At 38.5% G+C, this 23,362-nt stretch overlaps 1 protein-coding gene across 1 annotated transcript in view; it reads left to right on the top strand.

The window, feature by feature from the left end:
- The window catches only part of Rap1a (RAP1A, member of RAS oncogene family), an 80,862-nt gene that overhangs the window by 43,967 nt on the left and 13,533 nt on the right, over nt 1-23,362 (top strand). The window contains exons 2-4 of the mRNA XM_037206963.1: nt 14,932-15,015; nt 18,982-19,050; nt 21,524-21,580. Coding sequence (XP_037062858.1) covers nt 14,959-15,015; nt 18,982-19,050; nt 21,524-21,580 — 183 coding nt within the window. The 5' untranslated portion in view covers nt 14,932-14,958. The remainder of the gene's footprint in view (nt 1-14,931; nt 15,016-18,981; nt 19,051-21,523; nt 21,581-23,362) is intronic.

Raw genomic sequence — 23,362 nt, 5'->3', positions numbered from 1 at the left:
TCTGTCTCTGACCCCAGATAAGTTTATTAGAGTGCACAATATTTTGGAGAACACAATACCACTACACTAGGCTGCTAGTGTACACCTGTAATCCTACAGGGAATCAGAAACAGGATCCCAAGAGTTCATTGGCCAGCTAGTCTTGCCTAACCAGTGAGCTCTGGTTTAGAGAGAGACCCTGTTTCAGAAAATAAGATGGAAGCAGTAAGGTGTCCAGCATTTACCTGTGTTGTGTGTATATGCTCCTGCGCACTCGTGCACACGCACACCTACACACAGGTTTTTTTAGCCTAGTTTATAAATGTTGTTTGTCTTTGCCCCGTTTCCATGTCCATCAGTCAGCCATTATGCTTTGTGATGATTTCCTATGTTGCTAAACAGGATACAGGCATTCACTGAGTTGTGATAGCTCATGGATCCAAGAGCACATGTTGTCCCCAAAGGCAGGGTACAGGATATTTTTGGATATGATACTGTTCTCCCTTCTGTTAATTAGAGGCATTCCTAGTACTAGACATTTAGAAGGAAAAGTTATAGTCATGGGCACTTTGGCAAAGATCATCCCTTCTGTATGAATATTAAATCATTTTAATATGAGAATTACGTTTTACCTTGGAGTAGTAATTTTATTTAATGTAAAAAATACATTTGAGATTTACATTTTAAAGTATTTTTGTTTCTAGAAAACAGCTCATTCTAATGATTTAATGATGTAATATGTAACCTTGATCACCTACTACAATTTAAATTACTGCATTAATAAATGAGACTTTTTAACACTAAAACAAGACATAGAAGAAATGATAGTGTTTCTTTCATTCTGTTCTGGTGCTGGAATTCAAATTAGACTTTGGCATGCAGCTGTGCCCCTAGCCTTTCTTTTTTAGTTCTTTTTCAAGTTTTCAAATCCATCTCAGTGTTACTCAAGGTTCCCATTTTGTCTGCAGGTTTAGTGGTGTGCTCCCAAGACTGAGATAGGAGCTGGAGTTTGAAGCCAGCTGGGGTTATGTTGAAAGTCACTTCAGAAAAGCAAACAAACCAAATAACGCCAAAACCAGTCTTGCCACCTCACTTGCTTCATAGCATGAGAATTCATAGTAGAAAGAACAAGCCTGTTTAAAGTTGTTTATAAAATTGTTTTCTTAGCTGCCTTTCAGGGATTAAAAAGAAAAATCAAAATGATGAGTTTCTCCCTAAATTAGATTATATATTATTTGATACAAATGCATTGGGAATATGCATTTGATAAGATGATGCAACATTCAGCCATGTGTCATATCTTTATCAGCCCCTCTACTTCAAATCTAGAATTTGTTATTAAAACAGTGCCATAAGATTGCTTTGTGAAAGAATGAGATTAAAAGGTTCTTTTTTTTTTCCTTTCTGAGACAGGGTCTCATGGAACACGTGGAGGCCAGAGAGCAATCTCAGGTGTTGGTTCTCACCTTCTACCTTGCTTGAGGCAGAGTCTCATTGTTGTTTGCCTCTATGCAGAGTACACCAGTCAGATGGCCCATGGTCTTCCCTGCCCCATGGCTTTCTCTGCCCTCTCTCCTACTGTAGAAGTATAGATACACTACTGTATCCTGCTTTATATGGGTTTTGGTGATTCAGATGTAGGCCCTAATGCTTGCACGTCAAGCGCTTTGCCCACTGAACCATTCCCCCATCCCTAGAAAGTCTGTTATGGAAGTAGTACACTGAGATCTCAGGATGACAGTCAGCATTAGCTAAGTGGAGAAGGAAGATAAAAAGCATTTTAGGAAAAAGAAACAACTGCTTTTGTATAATCCCATGATAAAGGCAAGCATGCCAGATGACAGGGACCGAAGGGAAAGTCAGGGTGCCTGGCAGTGGTGAGTACAAGTGTAGCGGAAGACAGTGTACAAAGGGGCCAGTTATTGAGAGCTTTGAAGACTGGTTCTGGGGTTTAATCTGTATCCCCAGAAGGGAAGGAAGCCATTTGATTCTCTAGGGAGTATGGTAATTGTCATAGTTTCTTCCTTTGCTGTGATAAAACGCTAATCAAAGCAACTTGGGGAGGAAAGGGTTTACTTTATTTTATTTATTTCTGGGTCACAGTCCATCATTGAGGGAAGTCATGGCAGGAACTCAGAGTGGGAACCTGGAAGCGGGACACCTTGCTATTCCATGTAGCATTGCCTCCAACCAGAGAATTCACACCCAATGATGTATAGCAGAGGAATGCTGCTGGATTGCTCATGGGCTCATGGTTATCCTCAGTAGAGGTTTTCTTCTGAGATGACTCTAGGCTGTGTCAAGTTGACAATTAATCCTAACTAAGACAATGACCATGGTAAGACACACACACACACACACACACACACACACACACACACACACACACACACTGAGAGAAGGAGAGGTGGAGGGAGAGAGAGATCTTAAAAAGATCATTCTGGTTGCAGTGTAGAGCTATATTGTACTGTGGAGATTAAGCAACAGTGACCTAGTTATAAGGCAGTTTCAAGGAAGTCCTAGAAGAACAATAATGACTGTTTAAGACTGTTGTCTTGGTAATAAAAAAGGAATAGGTAGGTTCTGTAGCTGGAAGGTAACTGTTTCTTTCTCTAGGTAATTCTAACACTGCTGTCCTCTTCCCTTACTCTACCTTTAACAAAGTAGTGACACAGCAGAAGGGGGAGCAGGAAGAGTTTGAGAGCCAGTACTTTGGATATGACCTGGCCATTGGATTCATGACCTCACTGCAGCTCTTGTCCCCTGAGCGAGCCTGTACAAGAGTGGGCTCATCCCCATTTCCTTGTGCATGGTGGTGGGGCACATGCTATGGAAACATTCTACCGCAGAGCAAAGTCCCAGCCCCAGAGTGAGTGTTTTAGAGGGCATGCTCTGTACAGGCTTAAGAAGTGGAAGCTAGAACAACTACCACAACCTGTTTTTTTCATGAGGCCATTTACTGAACTTTGGGGGTTGGTTACATTGTCTTGGACACATACTGGTAGGAGACTAACTCAGCCTATTAGGAAACAGCCCATTGTGTGTCTAATGTGGCCCCAACCCTGGACAACTACAAGGAAAACTGAATAAAAGTGGGGAGGGGAACATTTTATAGTTATAACCCAATCTCTGTGAGATTTGCATCTCTGATTCAGTTTGTAGAGAGTTTCAAGATAAGAATATGGTTTACAGTAATTCTGGCCAGAGATAGCCCCTGAACAGAAGCAAACACATGTCATGGTTAAAAAAAAATTACTCAGTTTAAAAAGAAAAAAGAGCTGGTGGTTGCATGCCTTTAATCTCAGCACTCGGGAGGCAGAGGCAGGGGGATCTCTGAGGTTGAGGCCAGTTTGGACTACAGACCGAGTTCCAAGACAGGTAGGGCTACATAGAGAAACCCTATCTCAAAGAAAGAAAGAAAGGAAAAAAGATACTGAAAATAAGGACCAACCACACACAACAGCAGATGGCTGAATTAGATCCCCCATTGGCTTCATGCATTATCATTATTGTATATAGAATAACATGTTTAGGAAAATTTAAATTAAAATATAAAAATGATAGCATTATGATACTTGGTGTTATAGAACTTCTTGTGACTCTCCCAATATTCTAATTTATGCTACATATTAATTCAGTCAGTTCTTATATCTGTGAAGCAGGGACCACTTTACAGGTGAATAATTGAAGCACAGAATGAGGAAGTAACATGGTTACTTCCTTTAGTAAACTAACCCTTTAGTAAATGAACTAGTGTGGATCTTGTGTTCAGGTTTTTAACTGTTTCACTGTGATACTTAAGGAAAAGAAAATGAGATGGGGAAGTATTGTCATTAGCTTTGAAGGGAAAAATATCTAGAAACTAAAGATACACATTTATAAACATACACATTTGTAATATAAATATATTTGTATAAATAAGTTTAAATAAATGAGTTGTGATAGAAAACTAGTGAACAAGAAGATAATCTGGAAAACAGATTAACTAAAAGAGACAAGGATAGAAATGTGTAAGGAAAGATGACTTGAAAATTATGGCAGGAAGTGTTGTTTTCCTGATACCTTTTCCCTGTAGTCATGAATGGATGTGCTAGTTGAATGCCTTGCTGCCCAGCTAACACTTCCATTCCATTGCCTTCCAGCAAGTGAACTCTGTCCTTGTGATAAATTCTTAGCAATTTGGGATGCAAGTGGAAAATTGTGCAACTTCTAGGTGATAAATTCTTAGCAATTTGGGATGCACGTGGAAAATTGTGCAACTTCTAGGTCATGCATAAGGAGGAAAAGTATGGCCTCTTTTTCCTTGTCTTCTGTCCCATGGACTGACAAGAAAGTAGCATGGTTGGTGAGCTATTTTGGGGGAAGTGGGGTTGTATAGAAAGTAGTACTTTAATGACAGAGTAAGATGTAAAAGTTTGTCTTGTATATTACTAAACTACCAAAGAAGCCCTAGACCATATGATCAGAGGTGGGGGAGGCTTGAATATTGTTTAAGACAATATATAAACTCATTATAGCAGCTTCATCTACATCCTAATACAGGAAGAGATTTCTAGCAGTTGTCTGACCAGAATTCCAGATATGAGGAAAACTCAAATAGAGATAATATTTAAGGAGGTTAAGGTTGAGTATTTCCAAAACAGCAAAAAGACACCAGTTGAAGATATTAGATCCTAAGCAAGCTAAATAGAAATCTAAGCCTAAACAGCTCAGTTAAAACCACAATCAAAATAGCCAGAGAGGGGAAACAAATTACTTTGAAAAGATCTGCCATTACTTACAACAGCAGAGTTAGTGAAAGAAAAATAAAAACCAATACAATAGACTCATTAACTACAGTGTACTGAAAGTAACAGCTATTAAAGCTAAAATACCACCAGGTGGTGGTGAAAGCCTTTAATCCTAGCACTTGGAAGGACAGAGAGGCAGGTGGATCTCTGAGTTTGGGGCCAGACTGGTCCACAAAGCAAGTTCTAAGACAGCTAGAGCTGTAACACAGAGAAACCTCGAAAAACAAACAAACTAAACTAAAATATCTTTCAAGGTTGGTGGTAATGGAGAGCAATGTAACCTTTTTTTTTTTTTTTTTTCCGAGACAGGGTTTCTCTGTGTAGCTTTGCGCCTTTCCTGGGACTCACTTGGTAGCCCAGGCTGGCCTCGAACTCACAGAGATCCGCCTGCCTCTGCCTCCCGAGTGCTGGGATAAAAGGTGTGCACCACCTCCGCCCGGCATCAATGTAACTTTTAAAATAAAGCCTGGGACCAATTATCCCTATTTGGATACCCAAAGAAAGATTACAAAAGATAGAGTTTAGAGATAAGTAATTCCTGATGAAGAATGCATTATTAGAAAAGGAGCCAGACATGGTAGCACACACCTATAGCCACAGCATTTAAGTACTGGAGCAGGAGGATTGCTGTGAGTTCTAGGCTAGTCTATACTACAGAACAAGACCTTGACTCAAACACCAAAAACAATCATGACCAATATTGGCAGTTCATAGTTGCTGAGAAAGGGGGGGGGGGTTCTTCAGTGATGTACCCACTGAAAAGTTAACTCGTGTTTCTTTAAATAACCCCTCTCCTGTACCCATGTAGCCAGTACTCATTAAGCTCACTGGGTCACCAAAAAAAGAAAAAGAAAAAAAAAGTTCACCAAAAATATGACAGAGATTGAGATTGTATTAGGGTTCTCCAGGGGAACAAAAACAATAGAATGAATAGATATTACAAAGGAGATTTAGTTAGTTGTTTTACATGACACATGGTATGTAGTCCAACAATGTCTGTCTACATACTGGAGAGGCTGAGAGCTGTTGAGTCTACAAGAGTAGATGCCTCCGCTGACCTAACTTGGCACTGAAGGCCTGGAAGATTCTTGGAGAGCCACTGTCTGTGTAGAAGTTCAAGAGGCTGAGTTCTGCTGCTGGTGAAAGATGGTAGCAGAGTCTCTGCACTCACCCGCAGGGCGTAAGGGCAAGCAGACAAAAAGCAACAGTTTTTGAACCTTCTGTCTGACCCTCTGGTGGCGGGTACTATCCACTTCAATGGAGGATTTCTCCATTACTTAATCCTTCCAGGAAATTACCCTTAGCCTACCCAGTGACATGTCTCTTAGTTTATTACAGACCCAATCAAGTTGACAACCAATATTAACTACCAGACACAGCAACATTTTTGGCCAGTGGATAAATTTATTGGTAGATTATTTTATTGTCACAATAGTATGTTAAAACTTTCAAGGCTACTTATCAAACAACAGAAATTTTACTGTTACCTTTGAAACTCTTTTACTTGAATATTTAGAAAATTCCAAGGATTTATTCAATGAATTAACTATCATTCAAGTGGTAGTATATGTTTGTCTGTTTGTGAGGATCTCACTATATAGCCTTGGCTGGCCTGGAACTGACTATGTAGAACAAGCAGGCTCCAGTACACATTCCTCTGCCTTCTAAGTGTTGGTAATAAAGGTGTGTGCCATCATTCCCAGCCTCATATTAACGATTTTGACAAAGATTTAGTTAGATGATATAGATGGTTCTTTAAAACAGTATAACTTGTGTTTCTAGTTAATATGTATATAAGGAAAATGCAGAGAAATGCTGTGAACCGAAGGATCAGTGGAAACTGCCAGGAGTTTTTTCTAAGTTTCTTTCATGCACCAAAAAGTGATGACACTAAGAACAAGCTATAATTTAGTGCTTTTTCCTTAAAAATAACAACAAAAGCAAGCAAACAAACAAAAATCATACATATTCCCCAGCCTTCTAATAAGGTCTCTACTTTCCCCTCAACTAAAAAGTTTACTTAAGACGTAGATGTACTGAGGGCTGAGTAGCAGAGCTCCAAATTCCTCAAGTGCAGATTGACAGCTCAGAGTCTGAAGCACCTCTATGCCCACTTTGGATAAGGGATTCTCTAGCACTTTGTAGATGGGTACTCTTACCATGATATCTAAAACCAAAATAAAGAGGCAGCAGTATAAATCTTAGAATTATAGAGGAAAATACTCAAGTAACTTAATTGTAGAGTAAGGTAATAGTGACCACATTTTTTGTTAAAGATAGTGACTCCTACTGCTAAGCAACCATGGGATGGTTTTGTTGGTTTGGTTTTTGTTTTTTGCACACTACTGGGGTATGCAAATAACCTTGCCACCAAGATATATCCCAAGTACCAAGTATATATTAAAAGGAGTAGGAGAGACTGAAGCTTTTCTAGAGGAGACCAGAGCAGTAACAGAAATAGGTTTTAAAACATTAGAAGAAGACTACTTATTTCAGAAGAATACATATAGAGACTAAGGAAGAAATAAAAAAAAAAAACTCATCAAACATTTGAAGTATAGAAATAGAAGAGGAATTCTCTTTATTTTATTTATAACAGTGGGCAGAACTGAAACCAGCTAGTGGCCACTACAAGACCCAGAGCACTGGAAAGAACTTCTAACAGCTCAGCCTCCCAGAAATGGAGTGGAGTTTGTGTGAAGTAGAGATCACAGGAGGCTTCATGACCTGTCTAGTGCTGGGTTTGGTGGCTTGCCACTAAAGAAGTTCTTATAGTTTAATTTTAATATTTAAAGCCAGAAAAGACAAAAAACAGCCCCTTGTACAAGTTTGCCACATCTAAGTTAAGTATATTATTTTCTAAGTGTTGTATTTGTCAGCAATGACTTCTCATAAAGAAATGTTCACCATATTTAGTGTACAGAATTGGAGTTAGGGTTTCTTTTCATTTATGTAGTGTACAGAATTGGAGTTAGGGTTTCTTTTCATTGTGTTGGGACTAATGTCCTCTTTTGCATTATTCCTAATATCTTTGTTTACCACTCCCCCCCCCCTTTTTTTTTTTTTTTTTTTTTGGTTTTTTGAGACAGGGTTTCTCTGTAGTTTCTAGTGCCTGTCTTGGAACTCACTCTGTAGACCAGGCTGGCCTCAAACTCACAGAGATCCTCCTGGCTCTGACTCCTGAGTTCTGGGATTAAAGGCGTGCGCCACCACGGCCGGCTGTTTACCATTCTTGTAAGTGAGGATACGGTGAAACCACTGAACTGGACTATTCTGTGGGTAGAAAGAAAAGTTAATGGTGGGGACAAACTGCCATTCTGCCTCTGAGAATAGGGAACAGCAGTTTGCTGGAAAGCAAGCAGATTTTAAATGATAGGGGTGGGGGTGCTTTTGGAGCTGATGCAGGCTGTTGAGATGCCCTGTCTGAGGTAGTTGACCACTGCGGGCAGATAGGGGAGGTAGTGGTTTCCTGGTAAATAGAAGCCTGCCTGCAGAGATTCCCAAATGCTTACTTTAAGTTCCTGTTTACCCAGTATAACAATCCTTCTGTCCACTGGGGCAGGCAGAGTCGTCCTGTTTAAGACATTGTCATCAGGGCTGCCATTTGGGGAACCCAATTTAGACCTAATATTGTTGATTCAGTTTCTGAGTCTGGTTGAATAAATTTTCTTGTTTTTGTTTTTGCTTTCCTAGTTATGTGTGTATGTGTTTCTTTTGTGGGGTGGATGTGGGTGTTTAGGGTGCAAGCGTGTTTATATCTGTCTTACATATGTTAGTGTTAGAGGTTGATGTCAGGTATTCGTTTATTGTTCTCTACCCTATTTAGAGGGGACATAGTTTTCCACTGAACCTGAACTCACTGTTATTGTAAAACTGGTTACCCAGGCATCCCTTAGAATTTGCCTCTCATTCCCCACCCCTTGCCCAGCTCCCCTTTTGCCCATCCCCACCTTACTAGTGCTGGAGTTAGAGGTATGCACCACCAGACCCAACCCACCACATTTGGCTTTTTATTTGTGTGCTGGGAACCTAAGTTCAGGTCCTCATGCTTGAGCAGCACACACCTTATCACCGAGCCACTCCTTAGCACCTTTCCTAGTAATTTTGAAAGTATGCTCATCTAGTTTGTTGGCATGACATTTTTCCACAGTTGTTTAGACTTGAATTTTTTCCATATAGAGACAAATAATCAACCTTTTCCAAAGCAAAGGAACACTTTGATATAACAAAGCCAATCTTCAGACAACCCAATAATTCTTTGTTAATGATCGAAGCCCTCATGATTCAGTCTCACCTCTCAAATATTATACTATTAAGATATGACTTTGAGGATTATGTTTCCAGCACATGAGATTGGCATATACTCAAATCATAGCACCCTCTTACTATATATTCCCTGTCTCTGTCCTTTTCTTCTACGCTCTGGGCTCAGTATATAAACTCAGTAACTGACTCTTATTTTAAACCATGCTTTCCTCTTCATCCCATCTACCAACTTTTTATATAATCATGTTTTATAAGTCTCCAGTAGATTTTTTAGATAAACATTATAACCTCGAAAGGTCTTTAAACATTTATTTTACAGCCTCTCACAGGGTCTCTTTAACTGTTTCTTTAGTTTTGTTATTATCTTAAAAAAAATTTTTTTGTCTCTCAAATAGTTTTTCTGATCTGTGGTTGTCCTTTCTCATCTAAATGAAATCAGCCCTCCATCTCTGAAGAGCTTGCTTAGTTTAGTGTTAGCCTCTCTGACTCAGCTATAAAAATGAAGATAATAGCTGGAGAGGTGGCTCAGTGATTAAGATCACGGTCTGCTCTCCTAGAGGACCCAGGTTCATTTCTCAGCACCCAGCTCACAACTGTCTGTAACTCCAGCTCCAGGATATTTGACACTCTCACACAGACACACATATAGGCAAAATACCAATGGACATAAAATAAAAATAAAATCATTTTTTTAAAAAAATGAAGATAATACGCTTGTCTATAACTGCTGTTCCAGGGATCCATTGCCCTCTTTTGGTTTCCTTGGATACTGCATGCATATGGTACACAGACATGCAGGCAAAACATCTTTACACAGAAAATTAAAATAAATCTTTCTTTTAAAATGAGGATAATTGAGATAAAAATGAGAATATTAAGAATGTGTGAATTAAAAATATTAACAAATAAAGTACTTAACACAGTATTTTGTACATGGTAGGCAGACAGAAATCACTACAGTTAATTTCTTTTTCTTTTATGTTCTGTTCTAACATTTCTACCCTTCTCGTCTAGTCCTCTGGATATATTAATATTTCCTCTGGTAAACTGGAGCGGATTAGCAGTCTTTTCTTTAAGGGGCCATATAATCAATGTTTTGTGGTTTGTTAGGCCATATAGTCTGATGAAATACAGCTGACATGCTATAATCTTATATTCTGTACTCGTGGCTTAAACCAGTCATGAATAAAAAATATTTAGAAAGAAAATGACATCTATACTGAGCATGGGCATTTTTTTTCTTTTTGTATCATACCATAAATAACATGTGATGGTAACAACTTACATAACATTCACATTTTATGAGGTGTCACAAGCAATCTAGAAATGATTTAAAGTATATAGGGAGATATCTGTAGTTCTTATACAGATGTTGTGGTATGTAAGGGACTTGAGCACCTGCAGATTTGATGCATGGTGAGCATGAAAAGTTCTGAGACTCAATCCACTATTTACACCACATGGCACCTTTCATTTCCTCATCAGTTTCTGTATATACACTCCCTTCCTTCCCCAAGTAGACCAGTCTAGAGAGTATTAGAAACTGCAAGAAAAGAGGGTTTCAAGGTGAATGCTTTCAATGAGATAGTAATTATACGGTTTCATATCAGAAAACTGGGGTTTTCCATATGTTATACTACTAAGATGGTTGTTTGTTTTAGAAAGCTAAATCCTGTCATGGTTTCTGTATGCATTTCCCCCCTCCCTAAAACATGCTGTGGCCACTTGCCAGAGTTTTATTCTGTTTTGTTTTGCAGTGCTGAGAATCCAATCCCAAGCTGCATGCTGTACTCAACTAATAAGCTCCAGCTTCTGCCCCACTTACCGGTTTTAAAATATTGACTCCGGTGTGGTGGTGCACACCTTAATCCCAACACTTGGGAGACAGAGGCAGGTGAATCTCTTGAGCTTGAGGCCAGCCTGGTCTACACAATGAGTTCCAGGATAGCCAGGGCAGTATAATAGAGAAACTATGTCTCAGAAATAAATAAATAATATTGCTGGTATCTGCAAACATTTAACCATGGACTGGGGTATGGTGACACACACTTTTTCTCCAATTATTTATTTTCTTTCTTTTTCTCTTTCTCCCCCCTCTTATTTATTTATTTTACTTCTCGATTGCAGTTTTTCCTCCTTTCTCTCCTCCCATAATCTTCCCCCAACTTCCCTCCTTACTCCCCTCCATTCACTCCTCCTCCATTTCTTTCGAAAAAGGGCAGGCCTCCCATGGATTTCGACAAAACATGGCATATCAAGTTGTAGAAAGACTAAGCACCTCACCTTGTGTTAAGACCTAGGCCCTCTGCATATATGTGACAGTTGTGTAGCAGGGGCTGTCTCTGACTGGCTTTTGGGACCCTGCTCCTCATACTGGGTTGCCTTGCCCAGTTTTAATAGAAGGTGGTGTACACTTCTAATTCGAGCACTCCAGAGGCAGAGGCAGGCAGATCTGTCTGTCAGAGGCCAGCCTGGTCTACAGAGTATTGACCATGTCAGCCAGGGATGCGTAATGAGACTGTCTATGAATGAATAAGTGAATAAGGTTAAATATAGCAAGCAGTTTCTAGGAGAGCACCTTTGGGGTCACTGCTGTTTGAAGTTTAGCTCAAATATCTTAAATTTTCTCACCTCATTCAAATACTTGATTTCCTTTAGTAAATTTTATATTTTAGGTTCAATTTGCAGGAAAAACTTTTGTCTTATAGTTCTTTAGTTTGTGTATTTTTTAAAATACAGAAAACAAATTTAGGGTTTATTTGCTTTGACAACCAAGTTATGTTATTTTCTAAAACTAGTTTTGCTGAAGGAAGAATGAAAAAAAAATTTTTAGAACTTGAACCATAATGTTAAGGAGTCAAGATTGACTTAAAACTTAAACAGAGTGCCATGTTTATCCTGTCCTCTGTATTTGTCAGTAGTCTTAGCCAAAGTAAGACATTTTCTGGTGCTTGTTGGGAGTGCAGGACACAAGAGATTTCCATAAAAAGACACAGAGTTTGCTTGGAAGAATATAGTGGGTTTTTTTTTAATTTGGCAGTGATGTGTTAGAAGTAACTCCTTTTAGAAAGAAAATGTTAATTCCCGTTACTGTTACTGATAATTTGTATGTGTGTGCTTGTTGGACAAGCTATTTTTTTGTTTGTTTCTATGGATGTGCCTATGTATGTATATCTACAACCAATATTCTGTATGTGAAAATGACTTTGAAAGTTGGATATCTTAACTATTTTGTTAAGGAACAGAATCTAAATATTCTGTTGTTGGAGAATTCCCCCAAGTAATTTGATCATCTCTGAATTCTTTCCCTAATTCCTGTTTCCGTAGAAGATCTGGAGGCATTTGGGGAATATAAACAAGTTCACTGTTTTGTGTATACCTCATGAAAGAGAGAAACTTGAGTTAGAGAGCTAGTGAGTTCACACACTGTCATAATGACAGCAATCCCTTACGAGGCTTGGAGGAGGATGGAACAGGCTTGGTGTGGGAAGCAGTGTGCTCTTTCTTGTGTTTAGCCATCAGCGTTGTTCTCAGGTACAGAAGAGAACTGTCCAATACATATTTAGGATACCACATGAGTTGGTCAAGCACAAACTTAGCACAGCTCACCTTTCCTTTTATGTCTCTGTGATAACATGTGGTTATCTTCAGTTTCCTTCTTAGCTTGCTTCTCTTTTCGCTGAGTGCTCCTTAGTTGATTTTGTCTGCTGCTGTGGTTTTAATTGCTGCCATCTTTCAGTCCCTTCCAAACTTGAGTTTCAAAAATAGCTATCAAATTCTCTTACATACTTTTCCCACAGGACTTTCAAACTGCATTTCTCTAAGAAATGTACCTGTTTCAGTTGCAGGTGTCCTGTCAGCCACTTACTTGCTCAAGCTTGATACCTAGAAGTTATGAGTGTCTTTCTTTTTTTCTCCTGACAGTTACCTCTGATCAAGTAGAGTCCCGAACCTTCAGAAAAGCACTGACCTCATCTCAGCCCTGGTGTTGCAATACAGGCCCCTGTCAGGTCTCACTAAACTACTGATGTGGCTTCTTAACTAATCTCCTTTAACTGTTCATCTGTTCTTTCTTCAGTCCATGTTATACAAATGTAACCATAATAACATTTAAAAAAAATCACTGTGTCAGGACTGGAAAGATGGCTCAGAGGTTAAGAACACTGGCTATTCTTGATGACCCAGGTTTGATTCACAGCACCTATGTGGTGGCTTATGACCATAAGTAACTACAGTTCCAAGGAATCTGTCTGGTGCTCTCTTCTAGCCTCCATGGGTATCAGGCACACATCTAGTGCACAGACATGCAAGCAATCAGAGCGCTCATGCGCATAAAAGGTGAAATTTAAATTAAAAAAAATCACTGTTTTCTTCCCTTTGGGTAACTAGATAAATGTAAACTATATTAGTACAGGTACCTTTGTAAGCACAGCTCAGCTTCACATTCCATAACTTTCTTCTTTGTGTGGCAGTATTTCACTAGGTAGCCCTGACTGGCATCAGACTCACAGAGATCTGCCACTTGAGTGCTGTGGTTAAGGGTGTGAGCCACCCCACCCGGCCATGGCTTTTGTAAAGCCCCATGTTGAAAAGCATGAAAAGAATCACTAAGGGGGTTGTTAGATTTTTTTCAGCTGAAGTGTGAGGTATCTAGTGGATGCCTGGCGTTTGACCAAGAAAGAACTCCATTCTCAAGCACCAGGTGAACCTTGGGACTTCAGCAGCATATAGGTCTCTGCTTTATCTTACGTAGTTCAGTCTACATGCTTGGTAGTTTTTTTTGTTTTTGGTTTTTTTTTTTTTTTTTTTTTTTTTTTTGGATACATTTCTAAGGAATATATTGTCAAGTCAATTACTCTTGATAGTCCATGGAATTTAATCATGCCGAGAAAAACCAGTGTCTGGATAAAATATGCACCTCTGTTGTTTTGGTTGGAAGACTATGTAAAACTGACAGTTACCCATTCATTCTTCAGTTAGTCATTGAGTGAGAGCTTGGTCCCAGTCTCCAGTGGGTCCTTCTGAAGATTTCTGGAATTGTCAGAGCCTAGCTCTCTTTTCTCAGGTATATTTGCAAAGCTGTTCTTGAATCCTTTCTCCTGTAGCACAAGCCTAAAGTGTCTTCAGACAGAAAGCTAAGGAGCTTGAGTCTCACTTCATATCTTTCTTATCCACATGTTACCATCCTACATTATTTATTTCTCAATGTCTAAAATAATTATCTCATTTTTTGCCCAGTGTTCCAGCAGTTTCCTATAGGGTGAAAAGTTTTACCTTTGTTACTCCATATGGGCCACTGGAAATCATTTCCTGGCTTTTACTTTGTAAGATAAGCTTATAATCCATTTATTTTCTGCAGCTCTTTGGATCTTAGGGAGTGCTTACTAACCCCTGCTGGTACAGGTTAACATGTCTTTTCACCTACTATTTATATTCTAAGAATTTTCAAGTTGACATTTTACACAGTTCAGCTGTAATGTAACAATGAATAAAATATTACAGAACTACTATATGTTTTAAGCATGTAAAATAGCATGTAGATTATATTAAAACTCATGATTATCTCCAAAGTGCAGCTTTGCAAATAATTAGCTCATGGTTTTAGTTTTAAGACTGTATTGATTTTAACATCCCGTTTATGGTTGCTCTTCAAAGTAACATGAATAGGCTTAATGATTGGCACCTAGTAAGAGATCATCTTCAATAAATTAAAGTGTCTGGCACTAGTCCTATAAAGCTATTATTGAAAAATGTTTGATTTTTGCTCAATAACCTCTGTGCTCTGGCTAGATAATATCAAGGAAAAATTTTTTTAAGCAAAATCCTGTGTTTGATGCTATATTCTTAAGCTGTTTTGTATGTTTGTGAATTTTTATTTTCATTTTTTGCTTTTCAGGTTGTCAGTATTTAAACAGAGCACATCATGCGTGAGTACAAGCTAGTGGTCCTTGGTTCAGGAGGCGTGGGGAAGTCTGCTCTGGTAAGTTTTTTACCCACCCAGCTATAACTAATCAGTATTAACACACAAGATATGGCCATTGGCTTGTTTTCATGCGTCTAGTCCCTAAGGAAAAGGGCAGCATTGTTCTTTATAAACCAGCTATCTATAGCGAAAGATGTGTAGCTTTATACTGTTGAGCCACTTACTTTCTCTTTTGTCTGCCAACCACTTAGTTGGCCACTAGTGTTTGTGATTCAAAGTGGAATGTAATTTTCATTGTCAAGGAAGTTTACATTCCATTGGGGAAGGTGTTACAGATTGTAGCAGAGTAGATTCTCCTTTGCCTGACTCCGAGCTTGCATGGAATGAACACTACTTTTTGTTTTATATGAGTACTGTCCAGCCTCTGGGGTCACAACAGCAAATGAATAGTCTCTCATGGAGTTTACTGTATAGTAGAAGAGGAGATGTAATAATACACAATTAAGCAAAGAACTACAATGCTCTGAAACAAAAATTCAAAATTTTAAGGGAGAGACTGACAAGTGGCCCTTAGCTTTGACAACTGCAAGAAAGGCCAGAATAGCCAGGCATGAGGAAGTGAGGTGACAGGGAGGTGAGAGCCCAGGTGACTTAAAGATTACTATGTAAGAGCTTGTAACTAAGGTCCAAGAGCAATAAGACATAGAATGTAGGGTTTCTTGAGGGTACTGGGAAGCCAATGAGTTAGCTAAATGTCTTATTTAACAAGTGGACTTTAAACGGTGTAATTTAGAAGAGTGAGAGAAAGTTGGGAGCTTGTTAGGCAACTAGCTTGCTTATGTGTGCTTGGCTTAGGGCCATGGTAGTGAAAAAGAGGCATACAGATGCTTGAAGATTAAATAGGAGGTAGACTTGACACGTACTGCTGGGCTGGTGGGGATTAAGGGGGAAGGAGTGGAAACACAAAGTCTTATACTTATGAGATACTCAAGTTGCTCAAGTAAAATACATCAAATACACAAGTGAATCTTTAAGATTTAAAGTTTGATGAGTTTAAAAGAGGTTTGTGATACAATTTTAATTGCCACTAATATATTGATCATATTTAATTTTATGAGAATTCCATTACTGTTAGCCTGTTAGGAGTATAAATTAACACCTCTGTGGACATGATTTTTCAAATGCGTGTAATTTGATGGAGGAGAGTAGAAACGGCTCTCATGGGCTGACTTTGAATTTCGTAATCCCCCTGCCTCAATTCCCCAACTGCTAGAATTACAAATGTATACCACACACCTGGCTTTACATGTAATTTTCAGTTCAGCAAATTCTCTCTGGATGTTTTATCCCAATTATTAGTTCACATGTGCAAAACGATCACATCAAAAGTATCCATTGCAACATTCTTCATAATGATAAGAAATTTGAAATGCCTACCCATAGGAGCTAGTTAAGTAACTCTTAATACATATTCAGAATAGAATGCAATACAAAAGCATAAAACACCTTTGTATGTACTGACCTATGACACCTAAGATTTAATACTTAAGAGAAAGTACTGTTCTTGAAGAGGACTTGAGTTCATTTATCAGTACCCACATTGAATGGCTCACAATAACATGTAAGTCCAGACCCACAGGGTCCTGTGCCCTGTTCTTGCCTCCATGGGCTCATACACACATAAACGTAGATACATATAAATAAGATTGAAAGGACTTTTTTAAAAGGTTAGAAATGCTGAGGAGAGGGACCTATGAAATACATGAACTGTTACTTGAACAGGTTGGGTAGATGGAAACAGGATGAAAGGATGGTAATAGGATAAGAAAAAAAAAATTAAATTCCATAGGAGCAAACTAGATGGTCTGAGAAGAGAATAAGGAGAGAAAAGCCCAGGCTTGAGTTCTGAATAGTTGTCAACTATTAGAGGATAGATAGGATTGGACTATCCAACACTGAAGAAGGTATCTTGTACTGTGACTGAGTGCATAGATGGGTCTACTTGACTGCTCAGAAGTCAAGGGAGAAAGAGGAATGGTGCGTGGAGATGGTTGCACATCATCAAAGAACATTTGGTCTGGTGATGTTGCACAACCATGCTGGGTAGAGTTGAAGAGTAATTGAGAGCTGAGGAAATGGATTACCATGTAGATAGTCTGATTATGAGAGCAAACTGAGACAGGAGAAGCTAGAAGAGCTTTCTGTTTGTTTGGGAATTGGAGGTAGCAGAGCATGTTTGTGTCTTGGAGGCAATGATCCAGTGGTAAAGAAGATAGTGACACAAGAGGGAGGAACAGATCCAGTATGGAAGCCAAAGGAATAAAATGAAAATTGATATGAATAGATGCGATATCCTTGAGAGCTGAGAGGACAAGATTCAGAGGAATAATGGAAGGTTACTCTGTGAAGAAGTAATTAGGGTAAGGTGGTGGTTGATGTTTACAGACACCAGTAATGTCAAGCTCCAGGACAGTGCTTAGGCTTCCGTGCCATCTGTATCGGAGCACTTGTAGTAGTGGAGACAAGTACAAGAGGAGGACCGGACATCTTAGCACTGGGATCTCATGCACCTGTGGACCTCATATGCTGGACCGTATTTTGAGAACCTCTTCTCTAGGCTACACTAGCTAGAAAGCCATGTCAGACTTTCCTTATCTAAATTATGTCATAATAAAAAGTGATTAAACCCTTGATAAAAAATGAGGATTAAAGGACCGTGGACCCAAGGAGATGGCTTAGTGGGTAAGAACTCTTGTCATGTAAGCTTGAGGACCTATGTGTAAATCCCCAGCACTCATACAAAGCTTGGGTGGGGGCATGTACACACACATCTGTTACCCCAAAGGTTAATGAGTGAGTGTGTGTGTGTGTGTGTGTGTGTGTGTGTGTGTGTGTGTGTGTGTAGCTGTGTGTGTAGCTGTGTGTGTAGCTGTGTTTCGGAGGAATAAGACAGGGAGTGATAGAGTAGGACACCCAATGTCCTCCTCTAATCTCTGCACACATGTGCACACATAGTTGAGATACAGTATAGTGGTAGGATATTTTCCTATAATACCTAGGGTCCTGAGTTGTATCACCAACACAGAGGGATGAAGGGAGGGAGAGAATTCAAGTTTTTACTGTGATTATATACTGAAGTTCATTTAAGTAATTTAAGTGTAGATGACCTTGGTCTGCATATTTTTGCCTTTGCCTATAGGCAGGAATATTCCAGAACCTGTTTTAAAACTTCCTAGGAAATATCTCAGAATTATGATCTGTACTTGCCATTTAATGATAAATATTCTTTCTAGTGTACATTCAGATATGTTCATTCAGTATACTGCAGATGAAAGTACAGTATTCTCCCTTTTCTGTATGTCCCAAGGGCCTCAGTTGATTCCTGAACCCATAGATTGTACTGCACTCAAATATTCTGAGTTTTGTGTATATTCCTATATATACACTACATAGTTATCTTTGGCTAATTGGTGTCTGTGACTAGGTAGTGTTTTCCACTGGAAAGAGTAAGACTTTGGCATCTGTATTGTAAGTTCAGCTGGCAAATCGGAAAAGTATTTCTGGGGTACAAGTGGAACTTAAATGTGATTACAGTCTAAAATTGAAGCAAACAGATATTTAGTAACTCTAAATTCCCTGTTCTTTCTTACAGTTTAAACAGTATAAACATTTAGAACCCTTATCTCTCTCCTTTTAGACAAGTTACATTTGGATGGTCTCAATTTTAATGAATTAGAATCTTGCTGTCTGTATCTCTGTATTTTAAGATGTAACATAATCATGTGTAGCAGTGTAGTAGCTGTATTGATAAGTTTTTAACATGACCATATCTTTTTGCAATAAATATCTTTGTAGTTTTGTTGCATTCTTACTGGAAAATAATACTGATGCTTTATATTTGTGTTTATTCAGAATTTCACCATAGTTTCATTTCTTTACAATTTGTAAGGTTAAATAACACTTAGGAACATTTGATTTTCCTTTCAAGTCTTTAACTTTGGTTTGTTTGTTTTCTCCTCTCAGACAGTTCAGTTTGTTCAGGGAATTTTTGTTGAAAAATATGACCCAACGATAGAAGATTCCTACAGAAAGGTAAAATGTGAAACAGTGCATGCACTTATGAGTACTCTTTACAGCTTTCAAACTTGACCTATGGAATTGCTTTTTAAAATAGTTTTGAGAAATGATAGAAATCTGCTGTGTCTGTCTTTAGAAGTTCCACCTGTATAAAACATTCCTCACTGAACACTGCTTCGGAGAGTGTTCTATGTGCTGTTGCTGCTTAATAGTTCTTTTTTTTTTTTTTTTAATTTTGGTTTTTCGAGACAGGGTTTCTCTTTAGTTTCTAGTGCCAGTCCTGGATCTCACTCTGTAGACCAGGCTGGCCTCAAACTCACAGAGATCCACCTGCCTCTGCCTCCCAAGTGCTGGGATTAAAGATATGAGCCACCACGCCCAGCTAATAGTTTATTCTTTTCTGAATGCATTTTCCCAGTGGGAAGTTTAAGTGGAAAAATATTAAGCCCACACCCAGGCTTTTGTATGAGTATTGGGGATTTATACATAGGTGTATTTTTCTACTTAATATTTTCAACTGTTAGTTAACAAAACTTAAGACCATTTTTATGATTGAAGTTATCCTCTAAGTTTTGGTTTTGATTTGTAATAAATTTATTTACCTTTAGACTATTAAAATGAATCAAAAATGTGTAATAGTATAATGGGAGTACCTGTCATGTTTCTCAGGATCTGTGGAACATATATGGAAAGTGACTGTAATGCCACCCGTTGACTTGGCTCATAACAATGTGTCATTGTAGCTCCATTGGTTGTGACACATTTCCACTCTGCTGCAGGCTGTTGATAAGAGAGAGAAGGAAGCTGCACATGGTGTGGGCAGAGGTAATTTGGGACACCTCTGTTTTCCCTTAATTTTGTGGTGAACCCAAAATTTCTCTTAAAGAAGTGAAGTTGGCCAGGCATGGTGATATACACACATTTAATCCCAGCACCTGGTAAACAGGCAGGGAGATCTCTGCAAGTTCAAGGCCAGCCTAGTCTACAAAGACCCTGTCTTTCAAAAAAGAAAAAGAAAAGGAAAGAGTAATCTTTTTTTAGAAGAAGCAAAATAGTTAGTCTTGGCAAAACTATGTTCTAGTATAAGACTAGGTAGAACTATGAAAAACTTTCATGATTTTATTTTCCACATATCCAGGTGGGGGTCTTATAACAAAATACCATAAAGAGCCAAGGTTATCTCTCCAAAGACTAAACCTACATTTCAGCAGAGAGTAAAGTGTTGCTCTGTTAGATATCTGTTTTTAGAATCTGTCTTTGACAGTACTGTGACTTTTGTTGAATTAAGCTTTTTAGGAAATACTGGCCGAATGATTGCATTCTCTTCCAAATTAGCACAACTGTGCTCTAGATACCTATGAAACTACAGGCATGATTCCTTGTTTCTTGAAGACTCTGGCACAGAGTTTGCCTGTTAACTGTTTGCCCCATGCAGGGTGGGGTTATGAGTTTGTGGCCCCACCAGAGGTATTCCTCCTCATCATCATCACTCTAGCAGGGAGGAAGGGTCAGAAGAGCCTTCCTCCTCCCTGCTAGAGTGATGGGTTTATTTGTAGGAGACAGTGTTGCTCTTCTGAAATTTCTCCCAAATTGTTAGTTAAGTCTTTAACCATAAAGCAAGATCTGTCCCTAGCATGCTGAAGGGCTAATTTTCTTAGTCTTTTCTATAAAAAATTTCCACAGAGTTGATAATTGATACTTTCTTTAGGCCAATCTTCTTTTAGAAGACTGGAGAAATGGAATTGGTATATTTATATTTCACCTTCTACAATTCTTTAGAGAGCCCTTAAAGTCTTAAGGGATGTGTATATTCTTAAGGAATAAGTAGCTCATTGCTATTTATTTTAATACTTCTGATTTCTCCTTATATTGCAAATTTTGTGAATATTTTAGCAAAATTTTAAGAACTGGATATAGTAAGTTGGCAGAGTTTCTATTCCTCGAAATCTTTTTTGTTTTCAGTTTGACCCATATGAAGCCTGGCATCTTTTGTTGGAGATAGTTTCTCTCTATGTCACCCATAGGGCCTTAAACTCAACTCTTCCTGCCTTAGCCTCCCAGTGCTGAGGTTATAGATAAGCACTACCACATCCAGCTTGGATTCTTTAATTCTTTGCTTTCCATGAAGACCATATATAGATCTCATATATAAATCTATCATAACTATATATCATGTATATGATCACGTTTTTTTTCTGTTGTTTTGTTTGTTAGAATTTTTTCCTGTTAGAACTGTATGCATCATTTTTCTTAAATTACAAAGCCTGATGTTTTGCCTTCCAGTAAGAACAAATGACCATCATTATAGTAGTCAGAAAGTACCTACACTCAAATTTAACCATCCTCCCCCTTGGAATATTGCTAGTGTGCTCTTTATTGTGTTACTAAGTTGAAAAACACTTGGTAGTTGTTAATAAGTACTTGGAAGAAGTAAAAGGAAAACATGTTGATGTTGCTTTTTTGTTTTTTCTTCTTTGTTCCGCTATAGCAAGTTGAAGTAGATTGCCAACAATGTATGCTGGAAATCCTGGATACTGCAGGAACAGTAAGGATTCTTTCCTTTTCATTTACCAAGTTTTAGTCTGTGAGCAGATTTTGTTATCTGAATAATTCTCTGTGTAAAGTGATTATTCTGATTTTTAAAAAATTCTCTAAATGTAAGCCTTCATAAATTTTCTTAGGCAATACAATTGTTTTGTGATGTGATTGATATCCACATATGATAATTGTGTACTGAGTTCACCTGAAAAATCGGGAGTTTTTTTGGTAGAGAGGGAGCAGTCTTTTTATAGTGTAGTAAGGTATATGCTATAATACGTATGTAAAAAATGTATATACATATTATTTTTTTAAGTTATTTAAGGGCTGGAGAGATGGCTCAGTGGTTAAAAGCACTGGCTGCTCTTCCAGAGGACCTGGGTTCAATTCCTATCACCCACATGGCAGCTCACAACTGTCTGTAACTCCAGTTCCAGAGGATCTGACACCCTCACACAGACATACATGCAAGCAACACCAATGCACGTTAAATAAATATATAATGGGGGGGGGGAGCGGAGTGTATTCAAGTTCAGAATTTTAGTTAAGGTAGGTATTCCCCTTCCTAGTCCCACGCTCCTTAGCACTCTAGTTAACTGGTTTCCTGCAGCCTCTCAAACACTGTATGTTTCTCCTTGGGCCCTGTGTATTTGTTGATCTCTGCCTGGGACACCTTGTAAAAGCATACACATTAACCTCCTCTTCCTTCTGGCTCTCCTGTTACCTGTAAGTACTTTCCCCTTGAAAATGTAAACTTCTACTCCACACCCCCAAAAAGAGAAACTCTTTCTCAGCTTTATTTTTTTCTGTCACATTACAAGAACTTACACATTAACCTCCTCTTCCTTCTGGCTCTCCTGTTACCTGTAAGTACTTTCCCCTCGAAAATGTAAACTTCTTCTCCACACCCCACTCCACCTCCTAAAAAGAGAAACTCTTTCTCAGCTTTATTTTTTCTGTCACCTTACTGTCTGGTCTACTTTGTACTTTATTTTTGTTTATCTCCATGCATATTCCTTGAAAGATTTTTGCCTTTTGTGTTGACCAGCATATTTTCCTGCTGAAACAGTTGTTGAGTAGATGAATCTTGTAGACTGTCCTTAGGAAGAAGGTTGGGATTCTCAGTAAGAGATATAACAAACTTTAGCAGTACAGTCTTTACTCTTGATTAGTAAGTACCAGAGGCCGTAATCTCAAGAGAACATGGAAGGAATGCTAGTGCTAGAATTTCTAACTAAGTTTATAAGTGAAGAATCCAGAAAAACGCACGAAAGACTAAACTTGAAGGTTAAGAACGTGGATGAGTTTTAGCACAGCTGACGTCTTGCAGTCCACAAATCGAGTGCAGCAAGCAGACAGCCAGAACGAGCATCTAGAACTGTTTGGGTATAGTAGATAGAATGGAGGCATGACAGCGGGAATCAGCAAGCTAAAGAAGCAAACAGTTTATGAAGCTTTGTGGATTTGTATGCCTAGTGATAGAGGCTAAAAAGTTCACTTTTAATCTTCTGCTATATGTGATTTCTTTAATACTGTGTATAAAGTCCAAGCACGTTTTAGATAGGATTCTGTTCTATATTGTTACCTATAGTTAAAACATACACTAATGATTTCTCCAAAGAAGGGAAAGTAGGTTTTAAGCAAACAGAATCATTTTAATTTAGTGAGACTGTAGCTGTGTGACCAGTGTTAATGGTTAGTGAATCTGAAGAAAATAGTCACTGTACTATTCTCAGATGTTTTCTAAGAATTTGAAATGCAGGGAACAGGAAGATAAAAATACATGAAA

Source organism: Peromyscus leucopus, chromosome 6, assembly GCF_004664715.2.
Source record: "Peromyscus leucopus breed LL Stock chromosome 6, UCI_PerLeu_2.1, whole genome shotgun sequence".
Lineage (NCBI taxonomy): Eukaryota > Metazoa > Chordata > Mammalia > Rodentia > Cricetidae > Peromyscus > Peromyscus leucopus.
This window is presented reverse-complemented; position numbering and strand designations above follow the sequence as displayed.